Below are 19,792 nucleotides of genomic sequence, written 5' to 3'. Positions count from 1 at the left end.
CAGTATGATTTATGACGACAGGAATGTTACCAGCAACCATGGCAATGATGATTCCAATGATGCTGGGTCGAAAGAAACGAGAATTGAAATTGGAGAATAAAATTTTACGCAATTTTCACGATCTTGAAATTAATCCGGATAATCTTGGGAAAAAGAAGTCCACGATGATGGGTACGAAGAAAAGATATTTCTGACTGTAGGTCAAATTCTTATAATACGTCATTCGAGAAATAAGGTTTACGGTGGTTCTTAAAAAATCGTAATGCGATCGTTAGAGTTAAATAACTCTAGGTACTACAATTAGGTAATAATATCTGATGGAATATACTGATATAGTTTCTAAAGAGAATCGTGAATCAGATTAGTAGGGGGGAGGGACTAATCGACGAACGGAAGTGTTGTTGTGTTGCACTCGCTTCATCATGAAAGTTCTGTTATGGCAAACGGTCCTGTAACGCTTATCACCACCGTGTCATTCAGTGACTATACATAGTTTTTCCCAAACTAGGTCACTATTACCGTGTTTACTGTATTTTATATGATATATATATATATACACCATATTCGAACGGAGTCTAGCGTAACACGTAAACGAGTTTGAATTAACAGTCGAAGAACATACAGACAGTTTCATTGATATCGATGGATGAATTTGATGCGTTAGTAAGATTGTAGAGACAAAGTGCGTATGTATGTACTTAGAAACATAGTGCAACGGTTAGGATCGATCGCACTAAAGGCACACCTGTTGCATTCGAAATAGATTGGATGACGAGTATAACAGTATGGTATTATACTAAACAAGGGTTACTGTTACAAAAGACATTCAATATTAATATTTCATTTAGTGACGATTTATCGACTCACCAATAGCCCTTTAGAATTATTTTTCTTGAAGAAGTATCGACCTACAGAATCAGAGATTAAGTTATTAGGATGAATGAAAGATTAGTAAGTTCGATGATCGCTTAGGTTAACTCGCTATTTAATATTATATTATTTTCGATATATTTATTCATTGATTTTTAGAGGAAAATTGAATGAATTGGTGAAATATTTATATATATAGATATATATTATTTTTCAATATTTTATTTTTTATTTACACGGCACAAAATACTGCGTAGCAATATTTATTTAACTTATTTATTTATTTATTTATATAATTATACGTAATAAACAGTCTATAATATTTAAATTTTTATATAATATATTAACCTCGTGTCGAGAGGGAAGAAAAAAAAACACACGTACATCAAAATAACATAAGTGAATTCGCAATAAAACAACATGTGTGCGTGTGTGTGTGTATTGTGAATATGGTGACAGTCTTGTAAGAAAAAAAAAAAAAAGAAATACCCACTACCTTTTCAAACATATCATACGATTTTTTCGGTAACTTAAATCTCTTGCTTAAAAAAAAAAAAAAAAAAAAAAAAAAAAAAAACATTAAATTTCGACATATAAATGAATCCCTTAAAATTATCCTTTCGCAAATGAAATTTTTCAAACATCATCGCTCATTATTTTCACTTGTGATGATAAATGCGTTAATATTGATTTTTGCGAAATATTAGAAGTTAATCCTTCAGTCAATAGTGAAAATAATCGCGATGGTATAACAATCAGGAAATCATTTATGCGATCAATAATTCAAGTAATATCTCGCGTAGATAAGACCGAGTATGAAACAACGAGTATAAACTGGGGTGGTTTACTTCTACGCAGTCGTTAAATAAAATATACATGCTGAAGTAAGTACGTAAGTACACATCAGAGACGATACAATGCAATTTGCCAGCTCTTCAAATCACATATCATTCTCAACTTGTGGTCTCGACAGGTATCATTAAATCCCTTTCTATTCCTCGCCATTGATCCTCTTTTGAACATGTCCCAGATATCTTGCGAAACCCTCACTAGCATGTTTCAATATGGTCAAACCTAATCTAAATTTAATTTCGGCTACTTTCTTAACGAAACTAAAGATATTAAAACCTTCTTCGTTTGGTTTCGTCGTCGTTGAATTTTCGGACCATTCGATCGTAGTTTCTTCGATGTCTTTCGTATGTTCGGTTGTATCAGACGATTCGTTGCTCGAAGATATGGGAGTTACAAAAGAACTAGTGCTCGAATAATTTTCTTCTTCTATTTTATCGAGTTGTTTTTCAGTCGTTATTTTTTCAACGCTATCATGTATTACATTATTAGTATTGTTTTCGGTGTCATTAGGTAGCGTCGGGCTTCTAGAACCTATTTCTTTATGATGTTTTTGAGATTCCTCGTGAAGTTTTTTCTTATACGAATGAAAATCATCAGGATCGTTATGTTTGATTTTTTTCTCATCACTACCAGGTAAAGCCAAGTCAATAATATCTAAGATTTCATTGCTTAAATCCTCTTCCTTTTGTTCTTCTTCTAATTCGTGTTTAGACGGGATTATCTGAATTACAGATTCCCTTTTCGATCTGGAAAGACGATTAGGGATCGAACGTTTTATTTTTAAAGATCTAGGTCCATGTTCAACTGCTACTGCGGTAGGTGTAATCTCAATCTCTTCGTAACCATCTTCAGGTCGTAAAGTTTGGGTTTCCGATTGATAGCCATGTCCATTAATGGAATTGGGTGGAAAGTTGAGACCTTGAGCAATGTCACGTTCAAATTGCGTCAAGCCACTTTCCGTGGGTTCTTGGAAAACGTTGGGACCTTTCTTATTCGTCGTCGATAAGGTAGGATGTTTATCGTTGTTAAATGGTGGATACTCTTTCGGTATGTTACCGACAACGAATTGCCTATTTCCTGAATTATCTTGACTGATTACAAATTCATTATGTTTTTGTGGATCGTAATAAGTTGGCGTAGTTTGTATTTCAGAATATTTGTAATCGGTGTTACGATATTTAAGCATAGACGCTGTATGTTCAGTTGGTTTGTAAATAGGTGACGACGATGGCAAAGGATATCTTTGATCCGTTCTTCTTACCGATTGAGTATCATACGCACCGTCAAAATGTTGATAACGATAATAATTTTTATCCAAATCTTTGACCCCATTTGATGATGCAAGACCAAATTTATTCTCATGATTGGTCATACCTTGCAATACCTTTGATAAAACATCCTCTTCGTTTTGTCCATAATTACCACCATATTCGTCCAAATTATACTTGTAATTAGGTTCCACCTCGTAATTTCTTCGGGTGATTGTTCCACCGAAAGGATACAAGAAATAGGAAGCCAATCCCAAACCTAATCCTAACAATGACATTACTCCAAAACTGGGCATTACTTCTCTGCTTAGAAAACTGTAGATCTGTGAACTGATACCTTTTTGTGGTGGCTTCTTCTTAGTCTTTGTATTGGTATTAGTAATTTTGGATTCAGGTTCAATTTTGGATTCTTGAATAGCATTGTCCAAAGGATTTGGTTCAGCTGATATTTCGATTATTTCCTCAGCTGTTACAGGAACAATTGTGCTAGGTGTAGTTGTGGTTGATGTTGATGTTGATGTTAACGGTGTCGAGCTAGATGGCCTACGACGCCTAATCTTGTTCTTCTTCCTCTTATTCGAATTTCTTTGTCGTTTCGTTGTCATAGTTGATGGACTGGACGTTGTCATAGAATTTTCTGAGTTCTCCATTTCAGTACTGATCTTAGTCAGTTCAGGATTGAAATCAAATTTCAAATCAATACTAGTACCATTGAGATTAACTAAATTAATGTCAGACATATCATCATTTGGTTTCTTTTCCACTTTCTGAATCGTTAGAATGGGTGCGTTCATTTTGATAGGTTCTATCTCGATTTGAGTAGAATCATCGATTGGTTTTTTCAATTGCACCTTCAAGGCGTTATTTATGCTTGCTCCAAGAGGTTTAGATTTGACTGGTAATTCTACTAAATCAACATCCGAAAAATTGAGGTTAGAAGTTGTAGAAATGTAAACGTTCGGAGCTGTAGTCGTAGTTGTAGTTTTTTGAGTATCCATGAGAACAGAAGCCTTGATCTTAGTAACGAACATTGGTTTTTCCGTGATATTGTTCTTTGGTTTTGGTGTTGTAATCATTGGAACTGCTTTGAACGTAACTTTTTCAACCTTAGCTGTAGTAGAATTGTCATTCTTTGATATATCAGGTTTCACGGTTGTTCTTCTCGTATGAGATGGTTTAGGCTTTCCTTGTTGAGGTCTTTTAGTTGGCTGACTCGTACCAGATTTATTAACAACGGTTGATCTAGGTGTCGTGCTTTTAGCTTTTAAAGTTGACCTTATGATTTGAATTTTTTTTGTGGTAGCTGTAGAAGACAAGGATGCTGATGTTACTTTATTTTCCGTATTAGAGGCTGCTAAAGTTGTACGTGATATCTTAGAGGTAGTATTTTCAATGGTTTCTTCTAACTTAGCCAAGGATTGTGTGGTTTCGTCCTGTTTCGAGGAGGAACTATTACTAAGAGTTGTTTTCTTTAATGTACTGTTATTCGTAGCTTTCTTCGTCGTACTAGGGAATATAACTTTCTCTATCGAGCCAGTCGATGGTAATTGTGATGTTGTCTTTTGCTCGTTCTTGGTATTCTTAACCTCTATTCTTCCATGAGTCACGATCGGTTTCAATGTATATCTTACATCGTTCTCAGGTTGTTTAGTTGTACTAGGTTGATCAGCATTATCCGTGAGACCCTTCATTGTCGTCGATGGTGGATTTAATAGAATCCACGTCGAGATACCGCCAGTTGTCGTTGGATGATTTTTATGAGCTATCATCAATCTGGTAGAACCCATTTCCTTTTCGAGTTCTTCTTCTGTCATGACCATAGCTTGACCAGGATGACTATTCTCAAAATAACCAAATTTCGAGTTGATCGGTCTACCAAAATTAATTCCCATTGATTCCAAATTACTTATTTCGGTATTTATTTCCTTTACGAATAATGCTTCATTCATCTCGTTCAATTTTGAATCTTTCATATCTAATTTCGTATCTTTAATTCCTTCGTTTGGATTTGTTACGTTTAATAACTGCGTAGCGACCGTTCTTAATGATTGGTTGATGTGTTGCAGATCTTTCAGCTGGCGTTGAGTTTCATTGAGTTGAACACTGAAATGAAAATCTCCTGTGAGATCGTTTCATTTTATTTAGGTTATGGATATTTTTTTTCAATGAAATTATCTTAAATTTTCTAGGTCAATATGATTCTATGTTTATTGTATGTAGATAATTAAATATTATCTTTTAGTATCATCAGTATCACGTAATTTTTGTTTTCTTTTTTACTATAGACAATTTGTTTAATGTTTTTCTTACCTTAGACGGAAAATAATACTTAAAATTTCCTGTATAATTTATTATCCTTACCGCATTATTTTAAGGAAAATTGGGGACATGGGATAATGTCGTTTTGTGTAAAGTTTAAAATTATAATATCTCTAAAGGTAATTTTTTTTTGTTTCTTTTTAATTTAACGTTTAATTTGAATCAAACACTCACATACAATGTGGTTTCAAACTGAAATAAAATCACAAGATACTTTTTTATTTGGAATATTTTATTCAAATTACAAATTCATTCTCATTGCTGTATGATGACGATCAGTCTGTTACCTGTTTCGATATTCGAGAATGTTAAAAAAAAAAGAAAAAGAAAGAAAAGATTATTATTTTTGAGAAAGGTTGAAATTATCAGAAAAAGATAAATAATCGTAAAAAAGTATCGGAACGCTAAATTATATCTATCACGTTCAATTAACATTAAACTTATGAAATAATAGAAATTTCATTATTTTCATAATACAATCTATACTTTAAATTAGTATATATTATAACTTAATGATTAAATAAATATATCTACAAGATAATTAATATCAATTTAATCTGATAATAGATAAAAAAACAAATCACGTTTCTTCCTCTTTTTACTTTTCCATTCGTTCAATCGTTTATATTTTTGCAGGGAATGTCTGACAACTTCATCGAGATTAGGTGTGAATTTGATCGTGACAGGATTGGATGATCTACCAAAATCAAAAGCACTTGGAATAGTCCAGGGAAATATAAAAGCAGCTATTCCTAAGATACCAGCAGCGAGAGCAGCGAAAGGAGCTGCTGCTAAACTGAACAAACTATAGTTCAAAGGAGTGAAGAAAGTAAGGTACGTGAAAGTTGAGGTTATCGATTCCAATACACCACTGGGAGACAAATCAAAGTCGTCATCGTCATCGTCATCATCATCGTCATTGTTAGATCCTAAATTGGAACCACTAGAAGGACGATTATTGATCAAGTGAGAAACTGTGTTTGGTAAATTAGGACGATTTGATAGCTCAGAATTTTGCAAAGTACCAAGACCATTAGCGTTACTATTTCCTTGTCCATTACCGGATACATCGGTAAACGTAGAAGAAGCAGGTTGTCCTTGATTTATCGTAGACGCAACATCGTTATTAACAGGACCAGAAGTATCATCTAAATTTTCAACCGGTGTTTCAGATAACGTTGAACCATCAACGTCGTTAGGTTGATCGTTCAAGTTCGTCACGCTTACTTGAGTATTCTGGACAACCTGAAGGATTGGTAGGTCGGAAGAAATGTAATTAGGCTCGGAGGAAATTTCCGATTGAAATATCTCGTCGTTCTGTGGTATATAATCATGATGGTACGAAGGAGTATTGTAAATTGCGGTTGGTGTAGTCTCGTAATTGTTAATCGAAAAGGAAGGATAAGTATCCTCTATAGGACCTACATATTTATTATTTTCATTTGGTGACAAATCCGCGTTATTTGGGTCATCGATTGTAGTTTCTGCGGGTTTAATCACGTTAGTATTTAAAATGTGTGAATTAATGATGATATTCAAATCCGTACATCCTTCTTTACTTTCAATTGTATTATTTACATTGGTAAACGAGTTTATCATGATGGTAGGACAATTTTCATCGAAGTTAACGTTTTCTTTAATCTTATCCTCCTCTGATAAGAACATTACCTGCATGTTGGGTTGTGAATCTGAGGTAATGGAAGAAGCTTGAATAGAAGTAACAGGCATTGAAATATTTTTCTGAAGATCATTAATCTCGGTTAATGTACTGTTAGATTTTTTCGAACCATTGTTCAGAATATGAACGACCGTGTTTTGCGTTATTTGCGTTATAGGCTTATATCCGGTCTTCTTTGGTGGCAAAGATGACGCTTGAATCAAATCATTATTTGTCGTGGATGTATCCCAATTTGGTGAAACGTGTAACAAATTATCGAAATAATTATTACCATTGTTATGATTTAACGTGTTATCTACGGATGGTTTCAAAGGAAGATTAGGTTCGAGATTCTCATAAATTGGTTTGAAAGTTACACTGATAGGACCATCGAATTCATCGCTCTCTAACATTTGACTTTGATTCGAAGAAAACGCTGGAACTTTCATCCATTGAACAATTTCTTGAATACCAGGTTGCATGGCAGGTACTCGATGATGAACATTCGAATTATTATTATTATTAGGATTAATTAATTGATCCGTATTTTGCAAATTTTGAATTTGTCCAGGAAATGACGTATATCTGTGATAATTATAAAAATCTTCCGCATCTTTTGGTATATCGTTAGGCCAATTTTTGAGTAAAGAATTAGTCTTAGATATTTGATTATTTAATTGTGAAACACGCGTTATATTTTTTCTATCAATAATATTATTATCACGTCTTACGAAATTGATCGTAGGTTTGCGAGAATTCGTGGTAATTTTAGATTGGGGTGTAATTTTCCTAACACTAGTCGACAATTTCGAATTCTTTGTTGATTGGTTAAGGTCGTTGACCGTATGTTTAGAAAAACCGTAATTCTCACGATCCCTCAACATGGTATTCGTTACATTCCTAATAGCGGCGACTTGTGGAAACCGGTTGTAAGAAAGCACAGGAGTACTACCATAATGTCCGACCTTGACAGAGTTTCTATAAGTCGATGCTGGTATGTTTTTGCGATCCAGTATATCTACTCGTTCTTCTGAGTTTAAATTCTGGTTCAAGGCCAGTTCATTCGCTCCCAACCTTCTCTTTCCTGAATTATTCATAACTTCGCGTTGAGAATCATCATTGAGTTTTGAATCATGTTTATCATCGAGTTTAGTTAATACATCATTTTCATGATTAATTAATTTGTAAATTTTAGAGAGATTTAAACGACGTGACGCATAAATTGATCTATCATTTTTACTATGATTTGATAATTTAACGGGACGATAAGGATATCTATCTGAAATATTTATCGGTCGAAAATAATCTTCTTCGTTTAATAACTTGAACCGGTCAAATGAGCCCCTAACGGAATCTACCGATCCTGAACTTACCTTTCTAATAATATTACTACTACTAGTTTTACTACTATTACTACTGGTACTACTAATACTACTACCACTACTATTTCTACTTTTGATCGGCGAACTATCATTAATATAACGATAATAGTTAATGTAAGACTTTCTACGACTTCCGGAGTTCTCCGTATACCTGCTGTCACCTCGGTGAACATTTTCGGTAGTCATTTCCATGCTAGGTTTCATTGGTTTCTTCCATTCTTTGTTGTTGTTGTTGCTGTATGTCTCGTTAGTTGCTTCCTGTTGTAAAATCGTTTCCGTGTCTGTAAAATGTAAAATACGACTAAACGTTATCAAACGTGTTTCTCAAAGCCAATTTAATGCTAGTCTTTAGTTAGTTTAGATTGCGTTACGTACATTTATAAAAAAATAATTGTGCACGTTAGTACATGTTACATAGCATCGATTTGGTAAAGATTTGATGTAACCACCATTGATATGCATCGATAAAATTTTCGAAATCATGAAAAATGTGGAGACTCGATTTAAAGTTAGGAAATTTTCTGACGAAATTGTTTTGTTGTTATTGCGTAGAACACACGTATCGTATAATCGTTCATTTAAAAAAAAAGAAAAGAAAAAAATAGATAGTACATAAAAGAAAAGAAAATATACAATATACACAACTTTCGTTCGAAGTAGTTCTTTTTAACGAGGGAACAATCGAAAGTGACAGAAACCCTCATGTCTTAATTAGCGAAGAAATCTTCTCTTGGTTCTTTCAACGTCAGCGTTAACTTACTTCATTGAATATGGATGCTTTTAAGATAATATGAAACTCGATTCTTGCATTAATTGCATCCAATTTCTTTTTTATTTTTTACGATATGTTACATAATATTGTAGTTTGCGTTATCACATTATTATATCATTAATCGTAATTTCTTTTTTCATCAAATTTAACTCGTACAAAAATTATTTTCATTGAAGGCGTAAAGAAAAATTTTTTTTGAGATCTTTATTAAAGAAAATTTTATTTTCTCATGTATAAAAAAGAAAAAAGTATAAATTTGACTTAAAAAAAAAAAATTGTATTTCAACTCATTTACGTATAAAAATATTTGTATCTAAAAAATTTATTCAACACGACACGATCATTATAATATTTAACTCAACCATAAAAGAATAACTCATTTCTTTTTTATTTAAAAAGAAAGCTTATTTCTTATACTAGTTTCTCTATTTTTCTATTTATTTTTGTATAAAAAATTTATTTTTAGAATACAATTAAAAAACGATTCACGTAATATTTGGTTGAAAACTTACCGATTGTTTGAGGCCTGGCATTGGCGAATCCTGCTAACAAGAGAGCCAACACGATCCTGAATAGTTCCATTCTAAAGTTCGTGCTCTGAAAAACGAAAAAATACAGAAACACCATAAGATATATGATAGAGTTCTCTTTCTTGCAATCGCTTAGGTAAGAACAGTCAGAAGTGAATTTTGCTAGTCTCGTAGGTTGTCAAGAGGAAACGACGTGATCGTTTTAGTCACGATACGAATCCTTTATAGCCAATTTAACGAGTAAGGTCTCGATCGAGACAGTCTTTCGTATTCGATTCTCGAGTATCGATCGTTTGTCTCGAATACGTTACTTGCATGTCAATTTTATTAACTTAACATCACGAAAATGGTGTTCATCGTTGATTTCATGGCTCATGGCTTTTGTTATGTGTTTTTTGTTTTTTTTTTTTAATATTACGTAAAAGGGTAATTGTTTTCTCGAGTTAATTTGACAATTATTTATTTAATAGAAGTAAATACATTTTAATTGGAGTATTTTTATTAGGATGGAAACTAAATGATTAGGATTTTTAGAATGTTTTGTTTTTTAATTCATTGGAAACATTCACGAGTAAGATAAACGATTTTTTATCTCATTAATTATTTAATGTATTAAATATTTTATTTATTTATCGTGGTCTGCATTCTTAAATATTATTTTTTATTGAAGTTGTAGAAAAATGTGATTGGAGTTTCTAAAATGTTTGAAATTTGTATTGACTATTATCAAGAGTTAGGAGTAAATGATCAATAAATGATAGAAAGCTGTAATTTTTGAAATTCCATTGATGAAATAACCGTCGATCACAGAGAATCCGGGAATGTCTTTCTTTACCGTTGCATTTTTCGTTCATATTTGTGTCTACTAACGGTATACCAAGTCCATCGTTCTTCTTGGACCTCTCTCACTTTGCATGAGTCGCGTGCATCGAATGTTTCTTACGTTTTCTCTTAGATCGTGAAAGAACATTTAAAAAGAAACACAAAAAGAAAAGAATTAGAAAGAATAATTATTTATTATTCACGATAGAAGAAAGTATTCGTTTTTCCTATTTATTTTTTTTTTTTTGTATTATTTTTTATATCTTTCGATTGGTTATAGTTCGACGTACCGTTAAGTGAATCGTCGTCGCCGTCGTCGTAACGTGACGAATAAAAATATCTGTCCGATTTTAATATAAATCGATTTCTTTCGTTCTACTTGAAATATTCGTGTGTTAAATGTTCTTTGACCAAAAACTTGAACAGATAATAATATAACAAATCGTTCCTCTTGATTGAACCCAATTGCTTTCTATTTCTTTGATCTTACAGAATAAGAAAAATATTTGTGTTTACGGAAGCGTATATATTTATGGGTGGTAATGAAAAATTTCACTCTGAAGGAAAATGATCGTTCGTTTTGTACATTTTACATTTCACTCGATCACATTTCTTTTTTTTTTCGAAAACTTTCTATAAATCTCTCTCTCTATCAAGGATATTATTATATCGAGGAGATAATAAAATAATAAAATGAAAAAGCAATTGAAATATGCTAATATAGAAATCGATAACGTTTTAAATGTCTTACCTGAAATTTTATTATCAAAAAAAAAAAAAGAATTCTTTTCAAAGTATCGCACCAACGGACATCACACCGATATCACAAATATCGTTCACGCGCGTGACACACTGTTTTTATTAATAAATAAACTTTAACGAACCGAAACGAAAGAATATAAAGATATTTCCGCGTGAATTACCATACAAGATTTATCGTTTTCAAATAAGAAAATCAAAAGAATAGAAATAAAATAAAATAAAATGAAATAAAATGATCGGAAAGAAAATAAAAGAAATGAAATATTGAAAGATCAAGAGAAAATAAGATGAATTATTTTTTCTGATCAAATAATAAATAAAAAAAAAAAAGGAATAAAACAGTACACGATTAGAAATCGAAACTTAATTCTAACGATTTGAACTTGTCTCTTTGAGATCTACGTAGATCTGTCGACAATGGTGCACGGCTGACTGACTCGTGGTGGACGTCGGGAAGACGAGTAAAGTCGATTCGGTGTGTTAAGAAGGAGAAAGAAATAAAGAAAATGAATAAAGATAGAGAAAGAGAGAGAAAAGGTTTTAACAGGCGCCTCCAAGGCACCGCGAGTGTTTCAAAGCTGATGCGTACAGGGTCCCCCCGTTTAGTTTGTACGAGACTATACCCAGACCCGTTACTTCGTTCCTACGAGATGTCGACGGGTTGAATAACCTTCAGCCAACTCACGACAGGTAGTCCTGCCTTAGATATACCTACACCGTATGCAAAATCTCCCCCATATGTTTATTCAAAAGATTCCTAAATGTAGATGACGATCATCTTTTAAATGGACTTACGAGAAACCAACGTCCTTCATTTCTTCATTACATCAATGGGGTAATGTTGAGTTGGAAATATAGGGTACTTGTAGTTCTACTATTATTTATCAATGACTTCTTTGTAATCAGGAAAATATTTTGTTAAAGGGATTCGCGATGATCTTGAAAGCTTTCATTAATATAAGTTTACAATTGGAATATTTTCTTTTTTGATATCAAATAATTTTTGTCACACACACAAATATTTTAAATGATAAATGTATTTTTAGGATTATTATTTGTTACGTTATAATTTGAACAATTATCGATATAGTATTAATGTAATATATACATTTAAAAAATATAATTGTATATATAATGTATTTTGAAAAGTTACATAACGGTTGTAAAAAATTTCATCCGCGTAGCTCATATTTGTTTTCAAACGAATAACAGATAAAAATGAAATGAATTTTTGTGTCCATTATTAATTTATACAATTAATAATAAATATTCTTGTGGTGTTGTTGATGATACTACCAAGAGAATTACGCGGAACTATCGCGAGTAGAATTCCAAGTGTTAAATAGAATGAACATCAATTCAATAGCCGCCCACACCTCGAAACAACTTGCTTTTTTCCCGTTGGCTCGCTTTCGATGAACGAGCGGTGAACCGGCTCGAAGATTCTACACCCATCGTTTCAACGCCATCAACTAACTACTACTACTACTACTACTACTATTACCAACTCCGGATGCTTACTTCGTTCCAGAAGGACGAGAATGGTTAGAACATTTGTTCTAAAAGTACAAATGACGATCCACTTGTACCAGTGATCTACTTGTCTCATTCACCACCACCACACCCAACAATTACAAACGATCTATAACATTATTTTTTTCTTTTCCAAGATTGCAAATTAACTTCAACATAATTTCCCATGATTAGTTCATTTCAATTATTGCAAGATGACATAAGCAAAAATTTGGAATTTCAATTTATCAGACTGATATTTATAAAATAAAAAGGGAATAAGGATGAAGAATTAATTGAGCATAAATCCGTTCTTGAAAATGATGTTATTTGAGTTTCCGTCAAAATAAGAATATACTTAAACAAGGACCAAAAAACTTAAAGGGTAGGTAAGACTAACGTTAGTATTATAAATACATTGTCGGTCCCGGAAGATATATAATAACCGAACGTACCGGACGTCCCAGAATCGTCCACCGTCGAGTTTCTATGTGGGACATAGCGGCACTTCTCATAAGACACTTTATAGATACTTTTGCAGTTGTTTTTTCGAAGAATTGTTAATTCATAAATAACATCTTTCTTTTCCTGTTTTCCTGTTCAACAATACAATTTATAAATGATTTATTATTAATTTTTAATCGAGATAAAATTTGACACGTTTATATAAATTATTTTTTTTTTTTTATTATTTCTTATGTTTCCTGTGCCTATTTCTGAGCTCATCATTTCGAGAGTCTTAAATATTTTGATATAAATCATATAACAATAATATACTGGAGTAATCAAGAAATACTCTAACAACCATATTGAAATTCATGTTGATGCTTCAGACAGTTCCTAATTTATCTATCTAATCCGCTACACCTTCCTAGTTATTATTCGCTATGCTGTAAACAGGTGTCTTGCGATTAACGGTAGATTTACATTATAGAAAAGACAAGCTGAAGTTTGATCAATAATGTGTGACCATTTTTATTGGCAAAGGATTCGTATTAGTTACGTCCTACGGAAATTTGTATCTTCTTGGGATTTCTTGTTTACTTTTTAACTAGATCGAGATGAAATTATGATCTTTGTAACTAGAGGGTTTGTTGAATAATTTCGATTTCGTTCTATTTGATTTTCAAAGCTAACGAAGAGAAAACCGGCTAATATTCTAAACTGACAGCTAATGTTTTCAACTGACAGCTAATTATAAAGACTTTGTTTAATGTTAGATGTACAGTGACTCGCAAAAATCATTATTTGATCTTTCTCTTTCACTATATTTAACTTTTAATTGTAATATTGATGATACTAACGTTGTTTATTTAGATACAAAATATTAGAAATTTTGATAGTAAAATTTAAACTAAAATATTAAATATAATTTTATTTTGAAATAATTCTTTTTGTGTGTGATCTGACTTTATGGCTCGAAAACAGTAAATATATAGTCGCAATTGTATATAAAATAAAAATAAAAATTTCAACATTAAATTATCAACCAATCCAATAGATTTCATTACAATTATCATTTTTATCAGTCACTATACATTGGTACACGTCTATTAATGTTTTTGATGGTAGTCTGTTGAACGAGTAAAGAAAATCGATTTCTCCCCTTTTCTCAAGACCATCATACTGTTTCTAACAGTTATTAAATATTTTTGTTGTTGTTAATAACGGTGCTAGTACTCTCATGAAACGTTCTCGTTGCCTCGTCTTAATTATTTATGGTCGATCTAACAAACGCACTCTTCGCAAAGACGAATGGACGTCCATGAAATTATAATTTCTAACCTTTCGAACGTTCCCTATGAAAGTAATGAGTTCAATTTATGATTGTCTATACGCATACGTATCGATTACCGTTCTTATGCACGCGTTCTTGCACGTTTTTTTATTTAACTAGGTCTCAATACCAAATTTATCACACAAAAAAAATAATAAAATGATTATTAATAATTAAAAAGAATAATAATACAAAAAGTAGAATCTTTGACGATCACGATGATAATGATGAAAAAAAAACATTGAATTACGAATTATGGTATAAAATAAATTGTTAATAAGTTTAGTATTATAAACATTGAATATATATAATTAAATGATATGATTAAATTTAAAAGAAGGAAAGATGAAGAAAGGTCATCGATCTTCGAGAGATCGAAAGTCTGACTTAGCTGCGTGCACCGAGCCGTGCATCGGCGGTGACAGTGAAGAAAACGCTTAGGATGACATTGACATTCGTGAAAGGCGGCAATGATCTTAGCTAACGTAACCAAGCTTATAGTGCTAACGAGCCGGCAAACAGCTCATTTTACGCGAGTCTTTCCTTTTCATTCTTATCCTATCAATGAAAATGGAAGTAAGTATATATACATGTATATGTATATATATGTATATTCCTTTTAGAGTACAGTGTAGTACAGTTTTGACGTGTTATTTACACTTTCTACTTTATCTCCTTTACTCACGAATTATAACTTTTTCTTAGGTTGCATTTCTATTTGGTTGATCGATAATCAATGTTGAATTTGGTATTTGAAATATTGTAATACTCAAAATTATTTTTATTCAAATTTATTGATGAACATTTCAAATCTTTAGCATTCGAAATTCAATAGTATTATAAGTCAAATGTTTATGTAATTTATTCTTACAAATTCATGAAAGTTATTCTTTTTTTATACTACTATTATCTGACAATTTTGTTCTATCAAATTCTAAGAAATAAAATGAAAATTGAAAGAATTTAAAAATGTTCGTTTATATTTTAAGAATTTTAATCTTACCTTGTTCGATTAGTATGATTCGATATTTTTTCAGGCCCTTCACACACCAAATTATTTTCTTCTTCTTTTACAAGTAAAAATATGTCGAATAAAATTTGTCCCTTCGTATTTTGCTTCCTTTCGATGTATCCCTGCATAAAATCGTTCTCGGTCGGCTCTTCATGACCGTCTAATGCTATTCGTAAATCTTAGCATTTACGATACGCTCGGATATTTTACGACACCGTCAAATTGGCTGTAACGAAAAATTTGTTTGCTTGATTTACAAGTTCTCTTACTCTTCTCTCATAATGCAATGATATTAAAGTAAAACAAAAAATATATATAAAATATATATACACGTATGAGGTTTTATCACGATATGATTTACTATAAAATTTATTAATGCATGTGAATGGAAAATGAGATATAGAAATGTATCCGTAGATTTAATATCACCATTGGTAATAATTCTCTCGATAGATTGTTAACAAATAATTTAAGGTTAAAACTAAAAATATTTGATCATAAAATTATCAATAATTATTTTTTCAAACAAACAAACAAACAAAAAATTGCAAACTTCGTATATCTTTCGGTATCCGTTATAAAGAAAAGATCACGAAATATAAATAAGAAAATATAATTTCATAAATGATGTACGACTTCCTGTAAATCTATGATAGTTTTGTCCTTGAGGCGGCAAATTCTTCGTTGAAAAGAGAGTTCTCCTTTTATATCTCTAGTGCAATACAGAAATGATTCTAACGTTTAACCGTTTTCCGTTGGATTCCGTGCACGAATAGAAGAAGCATCGAAGCGATAAACGCGAATATATCGAGAAATAATCTGGCACGAAAATGTGAAACCTCGATGAAAGTTTCCTTTTGTTTCTCCCGAATAGATTATTCTTTTATAAAGATATATCTACAAATAACATTACGAGATAATCTTTGAAAATTTGTATTACTTTGATTTAATAATATACTCTCTTCTATTATAATAGGTAATTGTAATGAAAAAAAATTAGATTTTAAAAGTATCCAGGAAGAATAAATATACCTATAAATATCATATATATATATATATATATGTCTTCCTTTCTCCTCAGATAAACATATCTTCTTTATTACTTCAGCTTCCTCGTCTGTCGAAAGTTTTCTCAGAGTGTAGGTCGAGCCAGGATACTTGGTGGTTAACTTTACCACAAGTTGGAACACTTTGATCCTCAAAAGTGTATGTATCACCACAATACGTATGAACAAATAACAAATGAATGAAATTGTATTTGATAAATTATATCACGATCGATGGATCCATTATTCATCGTGTAACCAACGTACGTACGTTCGGGTTGTGAGTTAACGAATGAATTCTTCTTGGTAAGACAATCTAAGATATATTCCTCTCCTGAATGTTTTCTATACTAACTTCTTTTAAAGAGACTCTTCGTGAGTGTTTCGTTGTCGTGTTCCTTTTCGTGACTGGCGAGTCTTTGGTCGACGAGATATAATGTGTTTAAGACAACTACGAACCGCCCTAAGTGTAATACCTTCAGTTATATTTTCTGCACTACCATTGAATCCTTTAATTATGAGACTGGAAACCTTCTTTTTCTTCTTCTTCTTCTATTGTCTTGACAAATAAAAACGGGACTCTGAATTAACGTCCAAACGTAACTTCCTCGACTACGTTGAAAGATTTAGATTTTAGCCTTCTTTTCTTTACCCTCTTGACAGTTAATAATTTATCTTCTTATAATTTCCGGTGAAACATCAAAAGGTTGTTCATTAATAGAAATCTGTAACTACGTTGAAATCCTTGTAAAAAGAAAAGTAGTTGATTTATTTTTCTTCTTCTATTATTTGTTTGTCTTCTATTTTTTCTTTACTTTTCATATAAGGAGGGAAATGAAACAAATATTTAATTATCTTTCATTTGGATCACAGTATACTTTGCAAATGTTGGTAATGCACTGAGAACGAAGTGAGTCTGACCGCCCCCAATGTAGCTTCTTCTTCTTCTTCTACTACTTCCCCCATCGAACGATTTAATAGTGGGGACTCAACTAAGATCCCTTCTTTCCTCTCTTACTATTTCTATCTCTCTTTATTTAATACATATATAGACACACACATTTCTAATCTCTTCGTCATTTTGCAGCCCTCTACGTCTTACCTTTAGAAAGACACTCTATCTACTTTCGTATCTTTTCTTCTCCCTCTTTTCTTACCTTTCTACACGTTCCCACGAAGCTCCTTTTCCATGGCTCACCTACCTCTTCACTCACTTGGATTTATGTTCACGGAAAGTGGAGACTCGTGTTGATTTGAATCTTCATTACAACAAAATAACAAAAACCTTGCCTTTCGACAAAAAACACTTAGTGTCAAATGTTAATTTGGTAATTTCTAGGTTGTCTTTTGAAACCGATCGGACGATATATTTGATTTTTTTTTTGTCATGTTTTGAAACTTTTCCAATGTTTTTGTTTTCATCACAAGTGTCTTCCTACTTCCTATCTACGTTAAAACTTACCTCTTTGCAGAACTTTCACGAAAATGAATTGTATGGAAATGAAGTAACAATTACATTCGAAAAATAATGCATCTTGTCTTCGGTCTACGGTATTCCACACATACACACACACAAAAAGACAAAATTAGGACAGAGTCAATTGAACGAGTCTGTCTTGTACACCAATCTCATCTTTACATGGTTTACATTAAACTTAAACTTTCAATTTAATGTTAAATTTATTACATTTGAACCAAATGTAATCTGTTTTAGTACTCATATAATTCATTATATTTTTGTTCCCTTAAAACTTAAGTTGAACTTTGATCCAATCTTTAGACCCATCGTATTTTCAACTATAAATAAAGAAAAATATTTTTTTCTATGTTCAATTTACCCAAGCCCCTTAACTTCGTACGTTAACCGATGTATTTCTCGCAGAACGAACGACGATTACTCTCCAGCGTATTTCCAATGAAGATGAGGATCGAATCGCACGCGATCTCGTACGCTCAGCTAACTTTTAGCGTGTAGGAGAATAAATTTATTATATTAATCTGCATAAATACGAGCTTGTGGTTAGAAGGAACGTTAAAGCTAGCTGTATATATCGTTGTAATTAAAAGGTTTAACCTTTTTTTTCTTAGGGATTATTAAAATACCAATTTTCTTAGCAGAATAAAAAACATATAACACATTCTTACAAATCTTTCAATTTATAATTGGTTAAAACTTAGTACGTTTAAAGTACAGTGTAAATTAATTAAAGTGCAACGATCGTTTGAAAGAATTAATCATCCCGTTGATGATAGGTCACGTTTGAAAGAAAAAGAAAAAAAAAGAAATTATTATTCGTAGAAGAAATGACTCGATCTCGTGTTGAAAAATGATTTATGCTAATCCTTTTCTAGAAATAAAACTAGCTCACATATGTACAGATAGTAAGCCTATGGTATCTACGTAATTAGGGAAGAAACAATTATGATTACGGTAAATTTTTGCACGTGCGTAACTTCACGATTCTCTTTCTTCCTTTCTTTTTCTCTTTTTTTTTTTTTTTTTTTTTCTACGGTAGAATTACAGGGATTTGTAATACTGTCTTACATAGAAACAATGTAACGTTTCGAAAGCATAACGATGCTATCGAAATTACAAGCAGAAAAATTGACTTACCTTAGAGACAGGTAAAGGTTCGTTTAGCCGAAAATAAATGTGTGTATGTATGTGTAATACTTCGCCAAAACTTTAATAGCTTCACGCTAGGTCTCGGTTTTTTTACCTGAAAACTTAACGAACGAAAAAAAGTCAGCCTCCTTCTTTCTTCATCTCGTTAAAAATAAGATGCAAATTAAATAGGATGTTCGTGAAAATTTATTAACGTACTGTTTTAATGACGATTACAAAGTGGGCTAAAAGTATTTTTTTTTTAGGTACGCATCATTATAGTAACTGGATTGATGATATGAATGAGTTTTAATGTATACTTTCTATTATTTAATTATATTTTGTTTTTATATATTGTAATTATTATTTTAAATATAAAACATATACATGTGAGAATTGGAAAGGTGTTAAGGTGAATGATGAAAGATTTATATCGGGGTTGAAAATGAAACGGATGCAGAAAGTAGTAACTGAAATGAAGCTCGTGATTAAATAAAATAATACAGTAAGTAATGTAAATAAGTAAACAATAATAGATAAAAATGATAGTTACAAGATTGTTTGAAAAAAAGATGCATGATTCTTTTTAAAAAATAACTAATAAAA

At 31.7% G+C, this 19,792-nt stretch overlaps 2 protein-coding genes across 11 annotated transcripts in view; one reads left to right on the top strand and one right to left on the bottom strand.

The window, feature by feature from the left end:
• LOC107069890 (uncharacterized) overlaps window positions 1-6,088 on the top strand; it is a 29,175-nt gene extending 23,087 nt beyond the window's left edge. For 3 of the 7 annotated variants that reach the window (XM_015327605.2, XM_015327577.2, XM_015327587.2), the window contains exon 6: window positions 22-1,454. In XM_015327605.2, the coding sequence (XP_015183091.1) occupies window positions 22-100 (79 nt within the window). In that variant the 3' untranslated portion in view covers window positions 101-1,454. Of the gene's footprint in view, window positions 1-3; window positions 1,455-5,945 lie in introns of those variants that run through there. The other 4 variants (XR_016175836.1, XM_089170034.1, XM_015327597.2 and 1 more) reach the window with 4 other exon arrangements.
• On the bottom strand, window positions 1,357-19,445 carry LOC107068868 (uncharacterized). 4 transcript variants are annotated; one of them, XM_089170015.1, is made up of 5 exons: window positions 16,568-19,445; window positions 15,527-15,761; window positions 9,633-9,717; window positions 8,500-8,629; window positions 1,357-5,093 (listed from the first exon to the last, which is right to left on the bottom strand). In XM_089170015.1, exons 3-5 carry the CDS (start codon window positions 9,700-9,702, stop codon window positions 1,862-1,864), a joined length of 3,432 nt encoding a protein of 1,143 aa, XP_089026141.1. In that variant the 5' UTR covers window positions 9,703-9,717; window positions 15,527-15,761; window positions 16,568-19,445; the 3' UTR covers window positions 1,357-1,861. The 4 variants fall into 4 exon arrangements, with proteins under 4 accessions (XP_089026141.1, XP_089026142.1, XP_089026143.1 ...); XM_089170016.1 differs by having other exon boundaries at window positions 15,527-19,445; XM_089170017.1 differs by lacking the exons at window positions 15,527-15,761; window positions 16,568-19,445 and adding an exon at window positions 11,224-12,457.
• Between the last annotated feature and the right edge of the window lie 347 nt (window positions 19,446-19,792).

The sequence above is a fragment of the Polistes dominula genome, unplaced genomic scaffold, assembly GCF_049000335.1.
Source record: "Polistes dominula isolate Pdom_NZ unplaced genomic scaffold, Pdom_raw_medaka contig_15, whole genome shotgun sequence".
NCBI lineage: Eukaryota > Metazoa > Arthropoda > Insecta > Hymenoptera > Vespidae > Polistes > Polistes dominula.
The sequence above is the reverse complement of the archived record's forward strand: the minus strand, read 5'-3'. Positions and strand labels throughout refer to the sequence as shown.